This window comes from Artemia franciscana, chromosome 6, assembly GCF_032884065.1.
Source record: "Artemia franciscana chromosome 6, ASM3288406v1, whole genome shotgun sequence".
Classification (NCBI taxonomy): Eukaryota; Metazoa; Arthropoda; class Branchiopoda; order Anostraca; family Artemiidae; genus Artemia; species Artemia franciscana.
Window position 1 is genome coordinate 32,225,305 of NC_088868.1, and position 25,927 is coordinate 32,251,231.

The 25,927-nt window shown below is 34.4% G+C and overlaps 1 protein-coding gene and 1 long non-coding RNA gene across 2 annotated transcripts in view; one reads left to right on the plus strand and one right to left on the minus strand.

Annotated features, from left to right (window-relative positions):
* LOC136027861 (uncharacterized) overlaps nt 1-24,323 on the plus strand; it is a 31,116-nt gene extending 6,793 nt beyond the window's left edge. The window contains exon 2 of the long non-coding RNA XR_010617678.1: nt 24,106-24,323. This is a non-coding gene — a long non-coding RNA (uncharacterized LOC136027861). The remainder of the gene's footprint in view (nt 1-24,105) is intronic.
* Nucleotides 796-13,885, minus strand: LOC136028323 (heme-binding protein 2-like). The gene is made up of 5 exons (XM_065706094.1): nt 13,757-13,885; nt 8,273-8,338; nt 7,637-7,766; nt 3,687-3,867; nt 796-1,078 (listed from the first exon to the last, which is right to left on the minus strand). Exons 1-5 carry the CDS (start codon nt 13,874-13,876, stop codon nt 883-885), a joined length of 693 nt encoding a protein of 230 aa, XP_065562166.1. The 5' UTR covers nt 13,877-13,885; the 3' UTR covers nt 796-882.
* Nucleotides 24,324-25,927: the final 1,604 nt, after the last annotated feature.

A 25,927-nucleotide genomic window follows, 5' to 3' on the forward strand; every position in this document is an offset into this window, starting at 1 on the left:
GTTTGATATACTTTTCGTTTTATTAAGTTTAATCTTAAGGCTCATAGGGGCCTTGCACAAGCACTGTAGAGATATCCAGACAGTACGATCATCTACCAACTAGACTCTCGGCACGTACAAAAGATCCTCCCATTGTCTTTATTTAAGCGCTTCATTGGTGCAAGTAAGTATTACTCATGATTTTGGAAGCAGAAAGAAAGAGGTGAGCCAGCGAATTGGTTCGCTACTGTCCCATCTCACAGATATGGCTTAAGACTTATCAGAGTGGTGGATCCAGGATTCCTAAAAAGGGGGTTTGGATTAAATTTTAGCAAATAAAGAAATGTATTTGTGAAACCCTATTAGGTTTCACGATAATCTTATAGTAATTTTGCGCTATGGAGTGTCAAAAATTTTTCGTTCTTGGTAAAGAAAACTATTTCCTTAAATTTTTCCTTTCTTATATTCTTTTTTGGGCCATAAAAATGTCCTTATGTGGGACCTCTATTTTTCTTGTAATAATTGATGGAATATCCCTATCCAAGAAAATACCAAACGTCTTTTAAGAACTGGTTGTCGTGAAGTTCTTTGTGAGTTTTTCAGAAAATTGATGGACATCAAAAGAATTGTATTTTTGTTATAAGAAAAATATCTAGTAAAAGACGATCTTTGGCTTCTAATTGAACTTCGAGAGATTTTGGGGTCAATCCTTAAGGTAGACACCTCGATGATTCATTGTGATATACATTACTAGAGCGGTAATAAATTTGCGAGTACTCTAAATCGCTAGTCAGCAGTTTATATAAAATCGTCATGTTAGTTTCAACTTTAATACCATTTAATCATTAAAAATTGAAGAGAGCGATCATGTAAATTCAGAAAGATGTAATTAAGCAACCAAGGCTAATTTTTCTTAGTAGCTGCTACTCGGGAAAACCAAACTTCATTCCTTCTATCAACAAAGTCAAAGGGGGAGTTATAGCCAACTATGTACCACGGAGCATACTGGGCATCAGTGACGTTGTCTCTTTCTAGTGACTGATAAAGAGCATAACCTTCTGATATGTAATCAGCTTCATATGCATAGCCGGAGAATCGCCTGGAAGTAATAATAAAAGAGTAATAAATAAAAAATGTAAAGAAGAGACAAATAATTGGCTGTCAACAAAAATACTTTAATCAGGAAATTTAAATTTGAATGATCTTGAAAAAAAAAAATCTGAATTCTAGTCATTTTGCATGTTAGTGTGTGTCATTGGGGCATGTATCGCCAAGCACTGTTTCCCCGACTCTTAGGAAGTTTTCAAAGCTTTATTTTACATTATTATATGAATCAGCGACCGTTTGACGGTATTCTCTTGCTTTATTATCCTGTTTCATTCTCTTGTTTTAGGTATTCTCTTATTTTATTTTTTTTTGTATTTTGACCCCCCCCCCTGTCATCTCAGTGGTAAGAACATCCTCAAAATCCAAAACGAAGAAGTATGTTTATGTACGAATTGCAAAAACTACAAATCAAAAATCTACAACTTTGGATTGTCTTTGGATTTGAATTATTCTGCAACAAATTATGATTATCAAACAATTGTCCAGCCATTTTTCAAGATACCCTTCCATCATAGTAGACCCCCTCCAAGGTAGAACAAAAATTAAAAAAGTAGAACAGAAATAATTTTTAGTAGCGCTATATCACCCTGTTAACCATAAATTTCCCTCCTCCCGAACTACTTCCAGAAATTCAAACAATTAATCATATCAGGGATAGAAATAACATGTACTTGTATAAATTAATTTTAAAACAAGTAAAAATTAGATTCAATTTTCAAATTAATTCATAACGAACAAAATTCCTACATACCGGAGTTGGGCTGCTACCCCCTTCCCAAACCGTAAATCCTAAAGCGTATTAAGCCATTTCTACTTTACTGAAAACAGAAATGTATCATAAACGTTAGTTTAATATTAATAGCATTGGAAAATAAAAAAAAACTACAGTGAAATAAAATATTGAGCAACTGCTATTTCCAGGAATTAAGAGAATTATATCAAATATAGTCAATTTATTTTCATTAGTTCTTTTCAGTCATTTTAATTATCATGGTGATGTATTTTCTATTTTCCGGTGATGTTTTGAAAAACTAAAGCACACTGTTGATACATATACATATAGTTCTAAGTATGTATATAAATATGTATAATGTATGTATAAATATGTATGTATATATATAGTATATGTATAGAAATACATATAGTTCTAAGTAAAACGCAAATGACGCACTGGCCATAGAGCTTTTACGGTTAGGGAATGGGAAGGGGGCAGTAACCAAACTTCTTTTTTAATAATTTTTGTTTGAATGAAGTTTGAAGTGAATATTCAAATTATTTATGCTTATTTTAAGATTTATTTGTATCAGTTATAATCTCTTAGTTTGATACAAATGTTTATTTTGATTTCTGTTCGTTTTGAGTTTTGTTTAACATTTAAGTGTAGTTTCTTTAATATTAGTTTTAATAATAGTAGATTGTTCAGGTATTCTAAAGAAATAATCGCTTCAATTATTAATTTGGCATAATTACGTAATTTTTTCCGATTGCCGATTGGCTGAGTGTTACAGACACTTACCCTTTATAAAGCAAGATACTTACTTGTACTCACGCGTACTTGTAGCGGGACCAGACAAGGACGCCTCACCCGGCATCTAGACTACGTATGATTGACTCACATTTGTCCCGATCTTTTGCCAACTCGTCAGCAAACCAGAGCCAGCAACTATCCCACTTTCTGCCAAACTTTCGAAATCCGCCAATGGGGTCGAGGTCGTTTTTGGCAGTTGCCCACCAATTCTTCAATTGACCGCCAAGTCGCACGCACCAATCTGGCAACAGGGCAACTAGAAGCGCTTGCTTTATGATGCGGTCATTGGGTATTCTAAGAACATGCCAAGCCAACGCAGTATTTTCTGTTTGACAATCGTGGCGACAGATTCAATTTTGCAGCAGTGGTGGAGACTCTGCCGGAGCGTCGAATCCTCAGGATTTTTCGTATACAGTGGTGGTCAAAGACTTCCAAATCATGAGATGAAGTGCCTTCAATTAAAAGCAAGATACGACCATGCCCAAAACTTGAGGGCGATTACATTTTTGATTTCCCGTGACAGTAAAAAGGAAGAATTCACAGGTTTAATTTTGAAATATGATTTTTTTTTTAAGATTTAGTTACGGTATGTCAAGATTTATTTAGTTAAAAGATTCAATTCAATGATTTTATAACAATATGAAGCTGAATAGCTTGACTTCATTGTGGTAAATAAGATATAAGAGTTTGTTAGCTTTTCGTAGAGATAGATTGGAAACTTTATTTTAGTCTTTATGTCAGCCAATCTTCCCTACATCCTACAGGTATATATACGTCTGTAAATACTATCTTTGGATACGGACCCTTAGGACTTTTCTAAATGTTTTCCATAAACAGTTTATAGATATAGTCCCTTAGGAGCTAAATAGTTAATTTTCCCAAGAAATGTATTGTTCTTGCTTTAACTTTAGATACCAAGATATAGGCAATGTCCCTACTACTGTGCTTTTAGAGAATGACGGGTGTACACCATATGGTGTTATGTGTGCACCATAACACCATATGGTGTTATGGTGTACACCATAACACCATAACATTATAACACCATCAACTTTGTAAGAGTGTCGCCTACCTTGAATAAAGTTCAAATTCTGGCCGTTCTTCAATAAATACAGCAGGGTTTGTTGGAATAGGCGGATTGGCCTGTAAATCATCTGGTATATAAAATGCACATGTAAAGGTTTGTTTGCAATTTGGTCCTTCTCCGGGTAGTACAAGGGTCGTGACTGGGGCTGTCATTGGAATTACAATGCCTAAAAATTAAGTCAGAGTGAAATCAATGAATGCTTTACCAAAGTTTGATGTTTAGTTTTCAAGCACTTTTTTGAAAGCAAAGAAATAAAATTCGTTTGAAGTTATAAAAATAGCCAAACTGCCTTCAAAAAATGAAAATGCAATAATTCTAAGACCAAAAGAATTTCCGCGATTTGGTCAATTCATTTTTGAACAAAGATTTGGTACTTTGCATTTATCTGGACACCAAATTTGTTAGTTTAACTAGGGTTGTAAATCATTTTTGCATGCCTACACCAAAAACATAATTGAAATTTTAAAATATAATAGATATTAAAAGGCTACTCTTCCAAGACAGTAAAAATAAAAAAAAGACCAAGGTTTTCCAAATTTGGGTGTAATGGAGGAAAGTAGTTCTAAAATTTGCAAACTTAAGGTTCTGGTCTAGAATACTATGGTGCAAAGTTATATGAAGCAGGTCTCTTATGAGCACGTTAGGAAGGGTTACGTATACAGGATTACGGGAAAGCTTTGATCTCATTTTTACTCAAGGAATTTCAGGATATTATGCCTAATCCTTTATTTTATTCCATCTTTGGGTATTTTTGTCTAATTTTTGGTCTATTCAAGTTACATCTCTTTGTTGCTTGAATTTTTTAAGGTAGTAAATACAGCGGGGGGGGATGCATAGCTTTAAAGATGTAGTTGAAAAGGGCAAGCTATACAGAAAATAAAATACACTATACTTTACCAAGAAGTGGATATTAAAAAAAAGTTTTAAGGGGAAGGGGCAGAATCCAAAATAACACATCCATTGTCAAAATAGCATGCGCTTTTATAAATTTTGAAATTTACGAAAAAATTGTGTTTGTTTTAATGTCAGACCTCAATCTGGATGGCGGATGGGTTACAGTGTACTGTAACCAAAAACAAACTTTAGAAGAACAGTATTAGGTTTTGGTCTGTTAAAATGTTTGTATTTCGATTTGTTTAAAGTTTTTAGATGAAAAGTGATATTTGTATTTGATAGCATGGTTAATTGAGTGCCAAAATTTTTGCCGTGTGACTTGACTTAATTCTCCTGCTGCCGTGTGGGGATTTGTTATTTTAATTTAGCTTTATCTTGGGTGCAGTTTTGAACAATACACATTTCGCTGTCTTATGATTTCGAGTCTAAAGAATGTTTTTTTTGTAAAATCAAATTCCATTTTGCTTCCTTTTTTGTTTCGCGAGTAAAAAATGTTATCTATACATAAAAATTTTTTTATGTTTCACGCAATGAGAGTGCAGCGGCGAGAATCTTTGGAAACTGCTGCACAGAAGGATATGTATACTAAAATACATTTCGTTGTGGATACTGCAGGTTATACCAATTTTTTTTCAAGTTGGCAAAAAAAAAATGGTTAAAAATCTCCTGACTCTGATCATTTTCCCGCTATTGCTTGATATAAGAGTGCTGATCAAGCGCAGCAAATAGAATCACCATAATCTCCCATCTTTCCGTTTTGGTGATATTGGGCTGAGCCTACTTAATTCTTGTCTGACTAATCAGCCATGGGAAAGTTTGGTTTCTGAATGGGATTTTAATCACTCTTTTGATTTCTTTTAAGATTTAGCGAAAGAAGGTATCCTAAAAGTTTGCCATCAGAATCCATCGCCACATGCTTCGAAATGGACAGCACCTCTGAATCCATGGAAGACCCCAGATCTCCAAAAAATCTGGAAAAGGAAAAATTATTTGTGGAAGTTTTACAAGGCTTCATCATCTGCAGCTCATCATCAACAGTTCCAATGCCTATAGGAAGGTCTCTGTCGAAAGGTCAAGTCTCAGGATTATCAAAAGAAATTATCTGAGTGTTGAAAGGATGTTAGGAAGACAAGACATATAATTAACTCGGTTCTTGGGCCTACTCCCCCTCTGTCTTCAGTTCCATCAATGCTAATAATCGATGTTAAAACTGCCCAAGGTGAAGAAAATGTTCAGCTAGAGCTTACCTTTTATTTTCCTAATATAGGGAAGACGACTGCTTCTTCTATAAACCGTGCAACTTCTCGTTGCGAATTCGGGCAAGTCAGAATTCCTACAAGGGTTATCCCTGCCATTCTGCCATCTATTTGGTCATGATTGGCTAAGCTTGTAAATCTGTCTTCCGAGAGAGGAATTTTCCCTCAATCTCTCAAGCGAGCTAGGATTATAGTTCTGTATAAAGGAGATTCTTGGAGTGATCCTGATGATTAGAGGCCAATTTCTCTGTGATCTGTTTTCAACAAAATTTTTGAGACAGCTACGCTAGCCTGGCTTCTTAGTTTTCTCGATGTAAAAGAATTTCGGCATGATTTCCAGTTTAGATTCCAAACGAATCACACGACAGAGCATACTTGTGCAGCTCTCTTTAAATTCGTTCATTTGGCAACAGATTCTGATCTTATCCCCGTAGCTTTATTTTTGGATGTTCTTAAAGTTTATATTCTTTGACCCATTGGATTCTTCTTTGGAAAGTATCGCATATTGGTGAAAAATCAAATGCTTTCTCTGGGTTTGAATCATATCTTTCTGGTAGGCTTATTTCAATTGATCCGATTTTCTGGAGCCATTCTGAAATAGATTATTGTGTCCCTCAGAGATCTGTTCTTCACCCCGTTTCATTTCCGATTTATGTTAATGATCTGAGTTCGGAAGTCAAAAACACCAGTGCTTCTACAGCTGTGTCATCCTGATGCTCTTTCGTATTCCAATACTACTTCTAATAAAGATTTTCTCGCTGCTTTTGCTGATGACACACTCTTATTTTATTTCCAATCTGTATTCATTGGTCAATAGAGCTCTGAAACTCTTAACTTTGATTAACTATTGGATAATATTAACCTGTATATATTGGTGAATGACTGAGATTCCTTTTTTTTCTCCTTGGATTTAATCAGCTCTGCCAGTCAACTTTTTCAGTTTAACACGAGGCTTGATGATGACAGATTAGGTTAGATTAAGTTTGGTTGGATTAGCTGAGGTTTCAAACCAATTCTGATATTTATAACCAAATTTAACCTAATCTAATTTAACCTAGAATAATCTAACCAAGCTTAAACTTTTACTATCATAGGTTGCGTAAGACGGAAAAAGCGGACTAGCAAAGCTAATTGAATTAAAGCAGAGAAAGGAAATTTCTGACATTCACCAGTAAATTATATATATATATATATATATATATATATATATATATATATATATATATATATATATATATATATATATGTATATATATATATATATATATATATATATATATATATATATATATATATATATATATATATATATATATATATATATATCCCTGTCGCGAGGTCTTCGGAATCCTCTTCACCTGATTTTGATGTGGACTTATCTGAATGAAATCTTTTTTCTTCAGTCACTTCTTCCTTTTCTTTTTTATCTTTCGTTTGTTTGTTCTTTCAATTTTGTCAGTAAATGTTTTTGAATTATATTGGCTTAATTGATTAATTGTTTAATATGTGTATGTTTAAAATTGTGAACCCTTTTCAAGAGTCACAAAGGCAATAAATTCTGCGAATCCTACAATTTGGAATAGAAAAATAGAAAAGGAAAAATAAGAGAAAAAAGAAGAGAAAAGAGAAAAATAAAGCACTAACCTTCTTCATTGCCGCCATCAATATAACTGAAAAGGGTGTTGAATTTGTGGGTGTACAATTTGGAATAGAGGAGAAAAATAGAAAAGGAAAAATAAGAGAAAAAAGAAGAGAAAAAGAAGAAGAGAAAAATAAAGCACTAACCTTCTTCATTGCCGCCATCAATATAACTGAAAAGGGTGTTGAATAGGTCACCTCTAATTTCTTCAAAGCCAAAAGCATCCAGAGATGTGGCAACCCATTTCTTTGGATCGTAGCGTCTTACTTCGTAATCCTAAACAACAAAGATTATTAAAAATAATCGACAACATATGCATGAAACTCATGCTTAATCCTCAATATGTTTTAAACGTGTTTATAAAAACAGAATTGCAAACAACTACTGTACCTCAAGCAAAATTTGGTTTAGCTAAACTATATTGAAACCCTTAACATATTTTGTACGTTAGACTGAAGATTGACAAAACTGAAATCTCATTTTTTGGGGCAGTTTTTGATCTTTGGAAAGACTCTAAGTTTCAGACTTTTGGGTTAAAGAAGTTTTAGATTTAGCGTTAGGTATTTAGAATTGAGAGAGGGGCGTAAATATTTTGTTTCTGGTACACTTTATTTGTTTCCCTTACAAGCCCTGATTTGACTTCGAATGTATTTAAAATTAATCTGCGAAAGAGCATCTCTACAATATCTCAGGAACATCTAATAGTATAATAGGGAACATATCTTAATAGCACTATATATAAATAAAAACGCATCTAAGTAGGTATATAATAAAGGACATACCTCGCCCGTTTGTATGACTTCATATGTCGGAGTCTCAACTGCTGCTGACACGAAGGCAACAAGCAACTGAAAAGAAGAAAAATGTATAACTAAATTGCACATACAGTAGCTGAAAGTCAGAATCCTATTATATAGAACTTATTTATGTTTTCACTATCTGTTTATGGAATAGAAACTTGTATTTTCTTGACGACTATAAAATATGGATTTAGAAAAATTCAAGTACCCATTCCATAAAGAAAAATATTAGTTCATTAATTTTGGTTTAGGTAGCAAAAGGCCTGCTAGGTAACGATGGGCCTCTTTTTCCTATTGCTTTTTCGAGATGAATCTCGGTTTATTGTGATATCTTTATATCTGCTCGAAAAATGTTCGTTCCCTCTGGACTCTGCAAAATTTTTACTACCAAAGACTATAATAACTTTGTAAACCACATTTTCTGTTTTTTAGATCTGAAAATTGTTTTTCAATTTCTCCACTTCGATTTTGACCAACTCAAACCTTCACAGATTCGACAAGCGTTATTATTTATTACCACCGCTTTTATGACCTTCGAAGACGAGGGTTTCTTAGTATGTGACCAGATGGCTACTATTGACAAGATATTGTTTACGAGCATCTTTCGGCCAATAATACAACTGGCTACAAAACTAATTTCTAGTTTTTGAGATTTCAAGATCGACACATTTTATCAAAAAAGACAAATTTTTGGATGCTTACGGGATACATTCATGAACGAAAGGGATGGCAACCCGTTGTCATCTTAGAGGTAGCTTAAATGAAGCACAAACATTAACCTGAAAAGGTGTTTAATGAGCTTGGTAGCACCGACTGACCAGGTAGAAACGTAATAGCGTACAATTTATCACAGGTGTTGTCGCGTGTTGTCAAATGTTGTTGCTAAAGCGCATCGGCACGATATTGTGACTTTGTGTGGGGACTTTAACGCTAAAGTTGGAAATGATGCCTCCTATGCCCCAGCTATCCTTGGTAAGCATGGACTGGGGAAAATCAATGATAATGGCGTAAGTTTAATTGACTTCTGTGCGACTCATGTACTTATCGTTGGCGCATTATGGTTCTTTCATAAACAAATACACAAATATACTTGGAACCCGCCTGATGGTGTAACAAGAAATGAAATAGACCATATTTTAATTGCCAAACACAGGCGATGTTGTTTAGAAGATGTTAGGACCTTTCGAGGTCCGGTCGGAATTGCCGACTGCTATTCCGACCATCAACTTGTTGTTGCTAAGTTTAAGCTGAAACTAAAAACTGTCATAAAGCCCCAGCGGTCAGTAAAAAGATTTAATGTGAGAAAACTGCAGGACCCGTATGTATTACAAAAGTATACATCTACTTTGTCGAATAAGTTTTCCATGCTAAGAGACGAGTTGTCAATTGATAATCAATGGGAAAAGATCGTCGAGTCCCTGAAAGAAGCGGCACAAGAAGTTGTGGGATATAACAGGAAGAAGAAAGAGCAGTGGATATCTGAAAATACCTGGGATATCATTGATCAAAGGGCAGAAGTCAAAATTCTCGTAGATAGACATGAGCATAACACGACATGCACTAAAGAATATCTTGATGATTTAAAAGCGCAGTATAAGCGTCTCAGTAAACAAGTCAAAACACGGATTAGGAATGATAAGAGGGTGTTCCTCGAAACTATGGCTGATCAGGCTGAAGTAGCCGCCAGGCGGGGAGATAGTCGTACTGTGTACGCTATAACAAAGGAGCTTGCGGATATTTTGAAGGCTTTTTCAACCCAAATCAAACAGTTCGTAGTAACGAACTGTAGTAAGGAGCGACCCGGCACAATAGTAACCAAAACTCTAAAAAATGGAATTTTGATACCAATAGCTACATCAAAAGAATCGCATTTTAATGCTGATTTTAAACATACAAGTTTCATCAAGATTAATCTTACCCGTCAAAAGTAACTAGCCTGAGAAAATTTGCCTCATTTTAGAAAATAGGGGGAAATATCCCCTAAAAGTCATACGATCTTAAGGAGAATCACACTATCAGATTCAGCGTATCAGAGAACCTTATTGTAGAAGTTTCAATTTCTATCTACAAAAATGTAGAATTTCGCATTTTTTGCCAGAAGACAAATCACGGATGCGTGTTTATTTGTTTTTTTTGTTGTTTTTTTTCCAGGGGTGATCGTATCGACTCAGTGGTCCTAGAATGTCGCGAAAGGGCTCATTCTAATGGAAATTATAAGTTATAGTGCCCTTTTTAAGTGACCAGAAAATTGGAGTGCACCTAGGCCTCCTCCCACGCTCATTTTTCCCCAAAGTCACCGGATCAAAATTCTGAGATAGCCATTTTATTGACCATAGTCAAAAAACCTTATAACTATTTATTTGGGGACGACTTACTCCCCTGCACTCCCCGTGGGAGGGGTTGCAAGTTACAAACCTTGACCTGTGTTTACATATAGTAATGGTTACTGGGAAGTGTAAAGACGTTTTCGGGTTTTTTTTTGGTTCGGGGGGAGAGTTGAGGTAGGGGGTTACGTGGGAGGATCTTTCCATGGAGGAACTTCTCATGGGGGAAGAGACTTTCAATGGAGGGGCGCAGGATTTTCTAGCATTATTTAAAAAAACAATGAAAACATAAATATGAAATAGCCTAAACTTCTTACTCAAACAATGCCTGTTTACTGTTTTAATTCAAATTATTTGAAATTCAGTTGAGTTTTACTGTTTTAAAAGAAAAGAGTTGAGAGAAAGAGTCAAACTTTAGCGCAAAGAACAGGGCGTTGATGAGGAAGCAGCCCCTTTCATATACGAAATAATTTCTATTCGTTTTAAGTTTTAATGTTGCTCCTTACTTTCAGTTAAAATTTTTTTTTTTATTTAATATCCAAAAAAAATGCCAAACAAAATTTTCATATCATAGTCAACCACTGAGAATACAATCAGTCTTAAAACGTGTTGATTTATTTATCAAACAGTTCGTGGTAACGAACTGTAGTAAGGAGCGACCCGGCTCAATAGTAACCAAAACTCTAAAAAGTGGAATTTTGATAACAATAGCTACATCAAAAAAATCAGATTTTAATGCTGATTTTAAATATATAAGTTTCATCAAGTTTAGTCTTACACATCAAAAGTTAAGAGCCTGAGAAAATTTGCGTTATTTTAGAAAATAGGGGAAAACACCCCCTAAAAGTCATACAATGTTAACGAAAATCACACCATCAGATTCAGCGTATCAGAGAACTTTATTGTAGAAGTTTCAAGCTCCTATCTACAAAAATGTGGAATTTCGCATTTTTTGCCAGAAGACAAATCACGGATGCGTGTTTATTTGTTTTTTTTGTTTTTTTGTTTTTTTTTCCCAGGGGTGATCGTATCGACCCAGTCGTCCTAGAATTTCGTGGGAGGGCTCATTCTAACGGAAATGAAAAGTTCTAGTGCCCTTTTTAAGTGACCAAAAAAATTGGAGGGCATCTAGGCCCCCTCCCACGCTCATTTTTTACCAAAGTCAACGGATCAAAATTTTGAGATAGCCATTTTGTTCAGCATAGTCGAAAACCATAATAACTATGTCTTTGGGGATGACTTACTCCCCCACAATCCCTGGGGGAGGGGCTGCAAGTTACAAACTTTGACCAGTGTTTACATATAGTAATGGTTATTGGGAAGTGTACAGACGTTTTCAGGGGGATTTTATTTTGTTTGGGGGTGGGGCTGAGGAGAGGGGGCTATGTTGGAGGATCTTTCCTTGGAGGAATCTGTCATGGGGGAAGAAAAATTCAATGAAAAGGGCGCAGGATTCTCTAGCATTACTATAAGAAAACACTGAAAAATAAACATGAAAACGTTTTTTCAAATGAAAGGAAGAAGTAGCATTGAAACTTAAAACGAACAGAGATTATTACGCATATGAGGGGTTCTAAAAATACTTTAGCATAAAGAGCGAGCTATTTAGGAGGAGATAAATACCTTGCTCTTTATGCTAAGGTATTTTTAGTAATTTCAACTATTTATTCTACGGCCTTTCTGATTCAGGGGTCATTCTTAAAGAATTGGGACAAAACTTACGATTTAGTGTAAAGAAGGAGGTATTAACGAGGGTACAAACCCCCTCGTATACATAATAAAAATATAAGGTTATGAAAGTTTGTTACGTAAGTTAATTCTTAAGTTACGTATATTTTTTACTAATAAAAACGTTCGTTAAAATTAGAAGTTCTAGTTGCCTTTTTAAGTAACCGAAAAATTACAGGGCAACTAGGCCTCCTTCCTCACCCCTTATTTCTCAAAATCGTCTGATCAAAACTAAGAGAAAGCCATTTAGCCAAAAAAAAAATTAATATACAAATTTCATTTTAATAATTTATGTGCGGAGAGCCAAAACCAAACATGCATTATTTCAAAAACGTTCAGAAATTAAATAAAAAAAACTAATTTTTTTAGCTGAAAGTAAGGAGCGACATTAAAACGTAAAACGAACAGAAATTACTCCGTATATGAAATGGGTTGTCCCCTCCGCAATCCCTCGCTCTTTACGCTAAAGTTTAACTTTTTGCCACATTTCTATTTTTTAAAACAATTAAAAGCTTTAGCGTAAAGAGAGAGGGATTGCGGAGGGGACAACCCATTTCATATACGGAGTAATTTCTGTTCGTTTTAAGTTTTAATGTCGCTCCTTACTTTCAGCTAAAAAAATTAGTTTTTTTTTTATATTTAATTTCTCGCACAATAGCGAGACAACTAGTAAGACAGTGTTGAGCTCCCAAACAGGGGCATCAACTGAGGAAAACTTAGGGAGAATAATCTCAAAAATAAATAGAGGGGATTTTGTTTTTTATATTTTTACAGTGAAAACACAAAAACGGAGATATTTTCAATTAAAATACCAAAAAAGTTTTTTTTACTTTAGGGAGCTGAGGAATGAATAAAACTAGTGGGTAATACTTCACGCCCTGCCCGTCACACCAATTGATGTTCCTGGTCCCAAATTTACTCCAGAACTTACACTGAAAGAATACTGGATTGTAATTTTGCGGAACGCCCATATACACTGCCATTGAGAATTTCACTGCGCAAGCACATGCAACGTGTACAGTTCGTGTTATGGAGGATAAGAAATTTGAATTATCTCCTTAATTCAATTTAACCCGTTGAAATAAAATAATAATTATTCATTATCATATCTCAAAACTTTCAAGGGTAGTTTGGAGTATAAAATAATAAAACGTACTTATTTTTATTGTTGATTTGAATATTTTACGTCCATTTTGCCTATCTCCCCCTCCACCACTATTTTCTCACCATTTCTGTCTCTCCTCCTTCGCCCAAAGGTGTCCATAAGGACTTTGTTGTCTTTTCCTAAAGACTATAGTGTAGGATTATCATCCTTGCCCTCAGGAGGCTTGTTTTTATTACTTTTACTTATAAATTTTTTTACATTATTATTGGTTAGATACTTTCAAAAAAAGATCAATAAAAAAGAACTCACTAATAGTGCAAAAAAGCTTCTCATTTTGATGAATTCTGCTTGCCGACACTTTAAAGTTTGGAGTTGATCTTTCAAACAATTTCTATTTATACTGCTGGTTATGCAATAAACAATTGACATTAAGATATCAAAATTTCCACTAGAGATAATCTGAGTATTTGTTTTTCTAATATAAACTAAATCACCATTACGAGCTACCAACAGCAAACTGCGTTTGATTATAGTTCAAATTCATAATATAGTTCAAATACTAGATTTTATAATACATTTCAAATTCGTAATATGCATTTTTATTAAAGTAGTAACAAAAATTAGGTACTACTAGCTAGTTTTAAATCAAAATAATAAATACATCTTTGGTGCAGCCAATGACAACGATAGTAAAAACTTCGGAGATAGGTCACTCGATTGTAGATTGACCTTTCAACTGCTTCTTTAAGAGTTGAAAGTGGGTGAAGGGCCCCCTTTAACGCTTTTTTTTATCCACAAACCCATTCAATTACCCCCTAAGGATATCCAGTTAATTTTCAAATAGCCATTTCAATCTAAAATAGTCGGAAGTATTAGTAAATATACCTCCAGGGATAAGATAATTTCTAGCCCTTTTGGGGCAAGGGCTGAAAATTATGAAAAATGGGCACTGTTAACACATAGATTTTATTATAGGGAAAGGAGTGCGTGTTCGTTTTTGGTGTTCGAAAAGGCTAAGGGTATTATTATGAAACTTCCGTGGGTGATGTTAATCTATATTTTGCGATGTGCACCACCAAGTTGCACACAGGGCACGAATGTATTATTTTAGGAAAACAGCCATCCTATCTAAGTGGACGACCCATTTAGCTTGCAATTATGTATCATCTAAAACACAGGCTTAAATCCTAGTGTAGCAAAATCCTGAGTTCCAGTATGGGGGGGAGGGGTAAGGGGTATGGCTCTGCAAACTAAGCCACCTGGCGTGTTGAGAAAATGAGCTTTGAGGTCTGATCCCGATAGATTTGGTTCTATCCCTTCAGAAATTATAAATAATGGATGCAGTGATAGCTGCAATATAGTAAAAAGCAAATAAAGGCCCATAGTAACCAAAAGTTTAAAAACACGTTTTGAAGAAAAACTGCCTAGTGGGAAAAAATTGCTAATTTAATCTAATTTAAGATTGATAACTAGATTCTCCATCATTGTAAAAGTAAAATGTTTAGAAACTAAATTTTTATAAGAATTTAAAAAAAACAAATGAATCTTGACGTTTTTGCTCGGGTCAGTTTTTCATTTTTGACACCTTTTTGGTCAATTCATTTAAGGTCTCCTAAGATGGGGAACCTGGCGAAGCAAATATAACAAAAGTACACTTTCTTTGGAGAAGCTCCAAATTTTTTGTAATAATCGAACGGAAAAATTGCAACAGTAATGAAATATTTTAAAAGTCATTTTAACCATGTATTTAAGATTCGATTAATGTTTTTCAATTTTTTAAAATCACTACATTTTTTCATAGAGGACGGTATTTCGTAAGCAATGGTATTCTTACCTTCAAATTCTAAAAGAAACCAAGCATAATGTACCCCTGGACTCTTTGTCTGACAAAATACCAGACTTCGTAAGGGAAACCTATGAACAGGTGCGTACTTTGTTATGGGACAGGGGGCAGCAACGGCCCCCTCAGACCTCGGTTTGCCCTCCATCCCCCCCCCAACCCACTTGTGAAACCTACGATTGTGAAATCTTGTGAAAACTTAGAAAAACCTGCACAATTCAAGCATCAACAGAAACAGATCAATTTTTAGTACATATGTACCTTTATAGTACTTTATAGTGCTAAATAGTACCTTAATGATACCAAGTGTTTTATTTTTTCTTTTTTAATGTCATTTTTACTTGATTTGAAAAAATTGGCTCCAGATTTGGCCTCCTACCCAGGATTTTCACGAAATTACGCCACTGCCTAAGACATTGCATATGTTTTACAGTGTAAAACATACTATGCATGCATAGTGCTCTATTTTAACAGAAACTTATAATACTGTTTTAGTTTCGTCGCCTCAAAATATAAATATTTGCAAAGTGTTTATTGTTTATATTTTCAAAACCAAAAAACGAGTAAAATTTCATTTTAAATCACACAGTTGTTTTAATGGAAGTAAAGAGCGAAAATAAGAATTAAAACGAACAAAAATTATTGCTTCACTGTCTATACAACACATTTCCGTAATATTGGTACAAATAAACTGTCTATAATGTTTCCCTAAAATTTTAGAATTCTTAAAAACTACCGCTTTACTGCAACTACAAAATCGACGAAACAAAACAAGATTAGGAGCAGGAGACAAGTATCAAACAGTTCGTGGTAACCAACTGTAGTTAGGAGTGACCCGGCTCAATAGTAACCGAAACTCTAAAAAAAGGAATTTTGATATCAATAGTTACATCAAAAGAATTGCATTTTAATGCTGATTTTAAATAAACAAGTTTCATCAAGATCAGTTACACCTATCAAAAGTTATGAGCCTGAGAAAATTTGCCTCATTTTAGAAAATAGGGGTAAACATCCCCTAGAAGTCATACAATCTTAACAAAAATCACACCATCGGATTCAGCGTATCAGAGAACCTTATTGTAGAAGTTTCAAGCTCCTATCTACAAAAATGTGGAATTTCGCATTTTTTGCCAGAAGACAGATCACGGATGCGTGTTTATTTCTTTGTTTTTTAGTTTTTTTCCCAGGGCTGATCGTATTGACTGAGTGGTCCTAGAATCTTATGAGAGGGCTCATTCTAACGGAAATTAGGAGTTCTAGCGCCCTTTTTAAGTGACAAAAAAATTGGAGGGTACCTAAGCACCCTCCCACGCTCATTTTTCCCCAAAGTCACCAGATCAAAATTCTGAGATAGCCATTTTATTCACCATAGTAAAAAAAACCTAATAACTATGTCTCCCCCGCAGTCCCCGTGGGAGGGGCTGCAAGTTGAAAACTTTGACCTGTGTTTACATATAGTAATGGTTACTGGGAAGTGTACAGACGTTTTCAGGGGGAGTTTTTGGTTTAGGGGGGAAATTAGAGGGGGGTACTTGGGAGGATATTTCCATGGAGAGACTTCTCATAGGGGAAGAGAATTTCAATGAAGGGGGCGCAGGGTTTTCTAGCTTTACTTGAAAAAACAATGAAAAAATAAATGTGAAAAGTTTTTTCTACTGAAAGTAATGAGCAGCATTAAAACTTAAAACGAACAAAAATTATTATGCATATGAGGGGTTTACCTCCTCGTTATACCTCACTCTTTACGCCAAAGTATTTTTAGTAATTTCAACTATTTATTCTGCGGCCTTTGTGATTCAGAGGTCATTCTTAAGGAATTGGGATACAATCTAAGCTTTAGTGTAAAGAGTGAGGTATCGACGACGGTTGAACCCCCTCATATACGCAATAAAAACGTACGAATATAGAAGTTCGTTACCTAAGTTAATTCGTAGGTTACGTATATTTTTTACCAATGAAAACGTTTGTAAAAAATTTAAAGTTCTAGTTGCTTTTTTAAGTCATCAAAAACTTGGAGGGCAACTTGGCCTCCTTTTTCGCTTCTTTTTTCTCAAAATCTTCCGATTAATTGCAATTAATTAATATGCAAATTTCGTTTTAATTATTTATGTGTGGAGAGCCAGGATCAAACAAGCATTAATTCAAAAACGTCCAGAAATTAAATAAGAAAAACAAGTTTTTGTAACGGAAAGTAAGGAGCGACATTAAAACTTAAAACGAACAGAAATTACTCCGTATATGAAAGGGGCTGCTTCCTCGTCAACGCCCCGCTCTTTACGCTAAAGTTTGTTACTGTTTTAAAAAGAAGAGTTGAGAGAAAGAGTCAAACTTTAGCGTAAAGAGCAGGGCGTTGAGGAGGAAAAGCCCCTTTTTGACAGTGGTCAAAGGGGGTTCTGAAACACGGAGGAACATTTGCTATAATTACCAGAGGAATTTGTCTACGGATTGATTTGGACATCTTTACCACCGACCGTATTTCAAACAGTAAGCTGGGCAAAACAAATGGTTACATACTGGTTTCTAGGAGTATAATGAAAGAAGGGTTGAGATGGCTAAGACCCGTTTTGCGGATGAAGGATGATAGATTACCATTGATTGTGCTTTTTGGCCAACCCTCTAGGGCCAATGAAACTTCAGGTCGTCCCCGGATGGGGAAGGATTTAAAGAAAATTAAGAGGGAGGATTGGAATACATTGAGATGATTCAGAACTTTACACAGCTATGATGGCTGCAGGTGGGCTGGTGGTGCAATAAGTTGTAAGTAGGTGTCAATTATGAGCCCATTAAAGCCAAAAATAGACATAGTAAGGATCTAAGAAGAGATTTTTTGCACAGAAAATAGAGAGATGTCCTGTAAATTATGTTCCCACAGTCCCTTCTGGAAGGATTAGTACTTGCTTCCAACTTAGCGTGATTAGCACGAGAGAACTGCTTAAACCACCAAAGGATGAAATCTAAGAAAGCGCAAAAATTGAAGTATTTATTTTCCGATTTCTTTCAAAAGGGGAATAGCTGTTCAAAAGGGGAATTTCTTTCAAAGGGGAATAGGGATCTAACCTAGGACCAACATGAAGGGTAATGTCTGGGCAAGATGAACTTTTGAACCCAATTTTATGAGACCTATTTTAATAAGGGCATTCTTTTTTATGGAAAATAGGGTTATTGACTATCAAAAAAGCTTCAGTTGAACCTGAATCGAAAAATGGTATTTCAATTAATCTTAATAATAAAAGCTTATCGAAATGAAATTGATAGGAATTTCGTGAAAAGACCTGATACCTTTTGAACATGCTTGCTCAACACACCCTTGTTACAGTAGGGGGGAAATTTGAATTGATTCGATAGGGCAAAGATAAGAAAGCTCTGTATCTTATTTGGCTTCTCTTTTCAGCTTGTGTATTAAGGTCCTAAGCTGTAGCTTGCAATTATCAAATTTTGACTTTTTGCTGACTTTTTTTTCGTTTTTCACATCCTTTTGATCGAATCGTTTTAGGTCTCCTAAGATACGGATGTCCACAAAGCAAAAATAACCAAAGTATACTTTCTATATGATGTCAAAGCTCCGAAGCTTTGGTAATAAAAAGCAGAAAAATTTTAACAGTAGTCACATATTTATTATTACATTTTTTTGGTAAATTATATTAACTACGCATTTACGGATCGATAATGTCCTTCAGTTTTCTAAAATATCTAAATATTTCATAGAGAACAGTATTTTATAAACAACGCTATTATTAATTTTAAATTCTAAGATATACCGAGTATAATGTACCCCTTGGACTTGTTGTTTAGAAAAATTCCAGATTTGTCAAGAGGAAGCGTAAGAGGAATATGAAGTAAAATATATGTATGTATAATGCTCTATTTCAACAAATACCTATGCGACTGCTTTAGTTTCGTCACCTCGAAACAAAAATCCTTGTGTAAGGTCTATTGTTAATATTTGTAAAATCTAAGAATAAGCAAAAATTAATTTTAAAAAAACTGATGGAAATAAACAGCGACAATGAAACTTAAAAGGAAGAAAAACTTTTGCTTCTCAGTCTCTGTAGCATATGTCTACAATATTGATACTGACGTGTAGCATTTCCCTGAACTTGTAGAATTCTGAAAAACCACCGGTTTACCGAAAGCACCATACTGACACAGCCAAACATGATGAAACATCGACGCAACAGCAGAAAACCCTGCAGAAAGTAATAGACTAGTTCAGGGCTTCTTAAACTATGGGTCGCGACCCCATTTGGGGTCGCGTAGCAAAATTTTGGGGTCGCGAGTGATAAAAATACAATTTAACAAAAAATGTTTTTTTAACTTGTAAAATTATTGTTATAAAGAAAAATAACAATCATCGTAGATAAATATATCTTAAAATCTTCTGGTTCAGAAAGACTGTTTATACCAGCATTTCTATTCCGATCATTATGATATCTTGTATAAATTTACTATGAATCAGAAGATGTTATAGAAATTAAAAAAAAATATGTCAATTTATTTTTCTCAATCTCTTAAAACCGAAATAATCCTCATAAATATTATCAACAAAATTTCTAAGTCTTATTTCGAAGAAACTATATAAACATTTCGTGTTATTTTCATTTAGCCATTGTATGATTGTGAACTTTGTGCATGTTATTCCGAATTAGTCATTTTAACCCTTTCTCGACCGACGGGACCTTACAGTCCCGGCATATAAAAATCCTATGGGCGCTTCTTAATTGATTGATAGCACCAGAATTGAACGATGTGCTTCAGGATGCTGTTAAGGTCATAAATTTGATTAAGAGCCATGCCCTTAACAGTCGCTTATTTTCAAATCTCTGTAGGGATACAGATTCCAACTACACAACTTTGTTATTAAATGCAGAAGTAAGATGGTTGTCAAGAGGTCAAAGTTTAAAAAGATTATTGTTATTAAAGGACGAGACCGAAATATTTTTAACTGAACGAAAATGTGAATTTGCTGCTTTTTTTCAAATGACTTGTGGCTGTCGAAGCTGTGTAATTTGTGTGATATTTTGGCGAAGTTAAACGATCTTAACTTGTCTCTTCAAGGGAAAAATTGCGATATATTTACTTCAAACAACAAAATTGAAATTTTTATTAAAAAGATCGCATTTGGAAAAGTAGGGTCGAAAAAAATTCGTTCGAAATGTTTTCCAGTGTCGACAATTTTGTAATTGAGAAAATTCATCATAAAACTTTTATTGCAAAAACTATTGTAGATCACTTAAAAGCGCTAGAAACACCGTTCCGGACATATTTTATATTAAATATTGATTTGCAAAAAAATAGTTTGGATTCAAAAGCCGTTTTGGATTGACTTTAATGAGATTGATCATCTGCCATTTAAAGCTCATGAGGAATTTGCTGACCTTTCGTGTGACTCAAACTAAAAACTACAATTCCAAAAGAAAAGCCCTTGACTGAATTCTGGATCGGAACTAGAACTGAATTTCCTACAATCGCTGATATGGCGTTAAATGTACTTCTGCCATTCAACACCACATATTTATGTTAAGTTACTTTCTCAGCTTTAACACACATTAAATCCCAATATCGGCCAGCGATAAAAAATGTTGAAGAGGTCTTACGTCCAGCAGTTTCAAACATTACACCAAGATTTGATTTGTTATGCAATAAAAAATAGGCACATCCATCTCATTAAATTTGTAACGTAAACTTTAATTTAATATTTACCACGCAACTACTTAGATATATTCGAGAGAATTAAGACGGTCAGTATCCACTTTTGTTTTTGAAACTATAATAAAAACATTTATACAACATTTTGTGGAAATTTTAATTTTAGATTTTTATATGTTTCAAAACGAATTTTAAATTTATATATTTTCATATGCATATGTAAATTTTTACCTAATAAATATATCATCAAAAAATATTGATTTATTTTTCTTTTATATTTGTTGGGGTCGCTAAGAAACTCGTAATCATAAATGGGGTCGGGAATTACAAAAGTTCTAGAAGCCCTGGACTAGTTTATAAGGCTCTCAATTGTCTCTTTCACCGGCCAGAAATCAGCAAATTTTAGCATACAATGTTATTTCTTTTAAGTATCAAACAGTTCGTGGTAACGAATTGTAGTAAGGAGCGACCCGGCTCAATAGCAACCGAAACTCTAAAAAAATGGAATTTTGATACCAATAGTTATATCAAAAGAATCGCATTTTAATCTGATTTTAAATATATAAATTTCATCAAGTTTAGTCTTACCCATCAAAAGTTACGAGCCTTAGAAAATTTGCCTTATTTTAGAAAATAGGACAAATCTTCCCTTAAAAGTAATAGAATCTTAACGAAAACCACATCATCAGATTCAGCATATTAGAGAACCCTATTGTATAAGTTTCAAGCTCCTATCGACAAAAATGATGAATTTTGTTTTTTTTTTGCCAGAAGACAAATCGTGGATTCGTGTTTATTTGTTTTTTTGCTTGTTTTTTTTCCCTGGGGTGATCGTATCGACCCAGTGGTCCTAGAATGTCGCGAGAGGGCTAATTCTAACGAAAATTAACAGATATAGTGCTCTTTTTAAGTGATAAAAAATTGGAGGGCACCTAGGCTCCCTCCCACGCACACTTTTTTCCAAAGTTACAAGAGTTCCCCCAAAGTTAGTCATAAGTTTTAATGTCGCTTCTTACTTGCAGTTAGAAAAACTTGTTTTTTTACTTTATTTAATCATTACTAAGGATCTTAATCGTTAAATATACTGCTTACAACAGAAACGTGTCGAAGTAAGAGTAAATAGATTTTCCACAAAAAAAAATCAATCGATAAGATGAGGGTTTTTTTTCGGATAGCAAGGACGTCATTGTGACTAGCGAGTCATAATAGATAATAAAAGTAGTTGTAGTACTAGAATGCGAGGATTAATATAAGTAATAATAATAAGAATTTGATCAGAGTTCAGTTTCTTAAAAAATTATTTACTTAAGTAGTTAGTAGTTACATAAGGCCCTTGCTCCTGGCTCAGATTCCAATATCGATGATAAATAGTGATTCGTGTCCCGATAATAAATATGTTTATAAGCAAAGCACTTGGTCAAAATTCTATTAATGGTCATTATGGGACAATTATGAAAGCTACAGTGACGTCGGTGGTCAAGTATGACTCTGAAACATGGGATCTCCAAAAGACAGAGGTGTATTTGTTAGATATTTTTCAGAGGAATTCTCTACAAGTTCTTTTGGGTTACCGTCTGACTGACTGCATTTCAAACAGTAAGCTGTACGAAAATCGAAGTTCTATTCCGTTTTCTAGGGCTACAATAGGAAAATGTGGAGATGAATAAAAACGCGTTCTGTGGATGATGGATGACAGAATCCCAAGGATCATCCGTTTTGGCCAACTACCTATGGCCAAACTATCAATTATGACAACGAAAGATCATAGAGGGGGGATTATTGGGATGTCAACCAGTTAAAGCCGAAAATGGATGATATAAGGATCTAAGAAGTAATGTTTTAATGGACAGCAAAATAAAGGAATTTCCAGCATATGACACTCCCCCCTCCTGAGGAAACTTGAAATATTTCTTTTCAAAACTTTCATGTTAATAGACACTTTATGACATACTAAAGTATTCTACAGTGCAAGAATTCTTAAATGACGAAAAAGAGAAAAAGAGAAAAAAAACGAAAAAGATTTAATCACTTTCATACTCTGTAACAATAAATCAAGTTTTTGCAACAATAAATAAAGTTTTTCCCATTATTTATATCAAAACTTAAACTAGCCTGACATTAAATAAGAATGGGTGTAAAGGTAGACGTTAAAAGATCCGAAACTAGATCTTATAGTCCAATCTGGCGGTTCTGGCCTCTTTTTCATGGTCGTTCAGGCAGGAAACTGGCTGAACGACCTGGAAACTGGGGCAACTCTGACTGAATTTAGATTAACGACATTAGCTTCGTCCCACACAAAATAATCAGCTACACCAACACTCAAACCCTGTCCTCGCAGACACAGCATTGGAAGTCTAGTACTCTAACCATCCAGTTGGGGACCTCCACTATACCCACACTTGTAACATTATACCTTTTTGTGTAATTAACTAAGAAATTGCTGCAATGCAACTTTTGACTATCCAACTTAGCGACTTAGCACTTAGCGACGATTTCTATCAAGAGGAGAATAAGGGTAGTAAAGCGATACAAAATCGAGAGCTAGTTATAAGACCCTCTTTAAAACTCTTTGCGTCAGAAAATTAGATTGTATTAATAAAGAAACACTTATTTTGAATATTTCAGTATCTTAAACCCTCCTTGTGTTTTGCTAATCGGTATAACTCCCGTCAATATATTATTTTTTAGGTGAGTCATTCAATTTTCGGTGAAGTTCAACTCAGTCTTGTTAATTGTTCATTGTTAATTGTTCAGATTCCCCTAGAGACCAAATTGACAAGCTGGTGTAATTAACCTACTATTTCTGCCAATGGATAAGTGCTATTTGAAGGGTTTTTGACAATCGACGGTCTCTAGAGAATTGAGAAACAGAAGGCTACCCTAACTTCAATTTTGAAGCTCAATGTTTTCAAGTTCACTTAATCACAGCCTTAATTTCTATTCATGGTGATAATTAAGGATGGTGTCAATGGCAAATTAATGGTGGTATTCGATTAAAGAAATCAATTTCTATCAAAGTTTTGTTCTATTTCCTCCATTAATTTATTACATTCGTTGTGCTAATTAATGGCGAGTGTTCTAGTAATTGATGAAAATTAATTTCTTTAAATTATTTGCTCTACTTCCTCTATTAGTTTCCTCTTGACACACAAATTTGTACTTTTGTTTATAGGTTCCTGTGCGATTTCTGGATCATTGAGATACTAATCCTACAACTCAGGATCAATTCCTACACCGGGGAAACCACCACTCTGGGAATATTGAATGTACATGGTTCTTTGTCTGGTTGATGTTGAGATTTGTTCACTTTTTTGCAAAGATATTTGCTTACTCTTCTATAGGAGTTGATTGAATCTTGTCTATATTAACAAATATACTCGAATTTCTTTGGTTTTTTATTTCTGTTTTTCAGTTCGATATTTCTGTATTGCGTATTAGAAGTCTAATTTTGCACGGGAATCATAATTGGGGGGGGGGGTCTTTAGAATAATTAATAACTACACAATAAAGGTGATGACATTAAAAACAGGATCTAAATAAATTTTGACTTTCATTGAGTCAACTAAATAAAATATATTTTTAAATAATAATCTAAAATATGGTAAATACTTCTACGAGAACAAGAAAAAAGATCACTATAATTTTACACGGGAGTCCTAATTGGGAGGGGGGATCTTTAGAATAGTTAATAACTATAACATAAAGGTGATGATATTAAAAACAAGATCTAAATAAATTTTGACTTCCATTGAGCCAACTAGATAAAATGTATTTTATATAATAATCTAAAATATTTTTTTTCTTCAACGAACACAAGAAAAAATGATCGCTCGAATTTTGTACGGGAATCGTAATTGGGGAGTCTTTAGAATAGTTAGTAGCTATACAATAAAGGGGATGACAGTAAAAACAAGATCAAAATAAATTTTGACTTCCATTGAGCCAAATAAATAATATAAGTTTTCATATAATAATCTAAAATATGGTAAATACTTCAACAAGAAAAAATATGAGGTAGTATTTTTGGGACCCATGCAGTGGATACTGACTCCCTCTTCTCTAAATTTATCTAATTGTTGATAAAAAAAAAATATACTTTTTCGCGTGCTGGCCAATGGTCTTTGTAGTGCAGGTACCAATATCCTGATTCTCTGCCTTCGGACGGGAGTGCAATACGTGGTGGGGGGTAGATCATCCTAAGCTTCCTGTGTTTTCCCATGGTTTTCTTCAGGTACTATCTGAGTCGGCTCCGATTGAGCTTGTAGAGTCACACCGCTGACTCCCGCTCCAAGCCAAATAACCAGTGACGCCAAGACTCAAACCCCTTTCCTCATGGACAAAGGATTTTAATTCTAGCGCGTTCACTACTCGGCTAGTATGGCTAAATGTTGATAGGCTACCCATAAATTTAGGTATATAAATTATCAGTACTTTTAATCTTGGTTTTGATTGACACCAGGACAAGCAAAAAAGCTTATAAGGCTTGCCTTACCTTCAGTAGAAATTCACCACAAGAAAACTAAAGCATATATGATTATAATATAACTAACTATTCTCCTTCAAGATATTCAACTGCTCAACAATTCTGAACTTCCAAATTTAAATATTTCGTAATTTATGACCCGGTGCACATAAGGTTTATACAACATGAACTAACATCGTTTTTACACAATCCTAATAAGGGGGGTTAATGCCAGGTTTGCATCTAACTCAATCGAACTATATGACTGTTATATTGTGATCGTATGAACTACGGAGGGGACTCATTGGATCGGTAACCAGATATTCTAGTGCCCTTTTAAGATTCAGATTGATCCAAGAGTGAATACCCCCCCCCCAAACCTCATATCTTCCCGAAATGCATCTGATAGAAATTTTGAGATGGCCATTTGTTGTCGTAAAAACTTCGGAAAAACCACAAATGCATCTGGTAGAAACGAAACTGAATATATTAATTTTTAAAATCCAAGAAATGATAAGGGATATGAATAAAA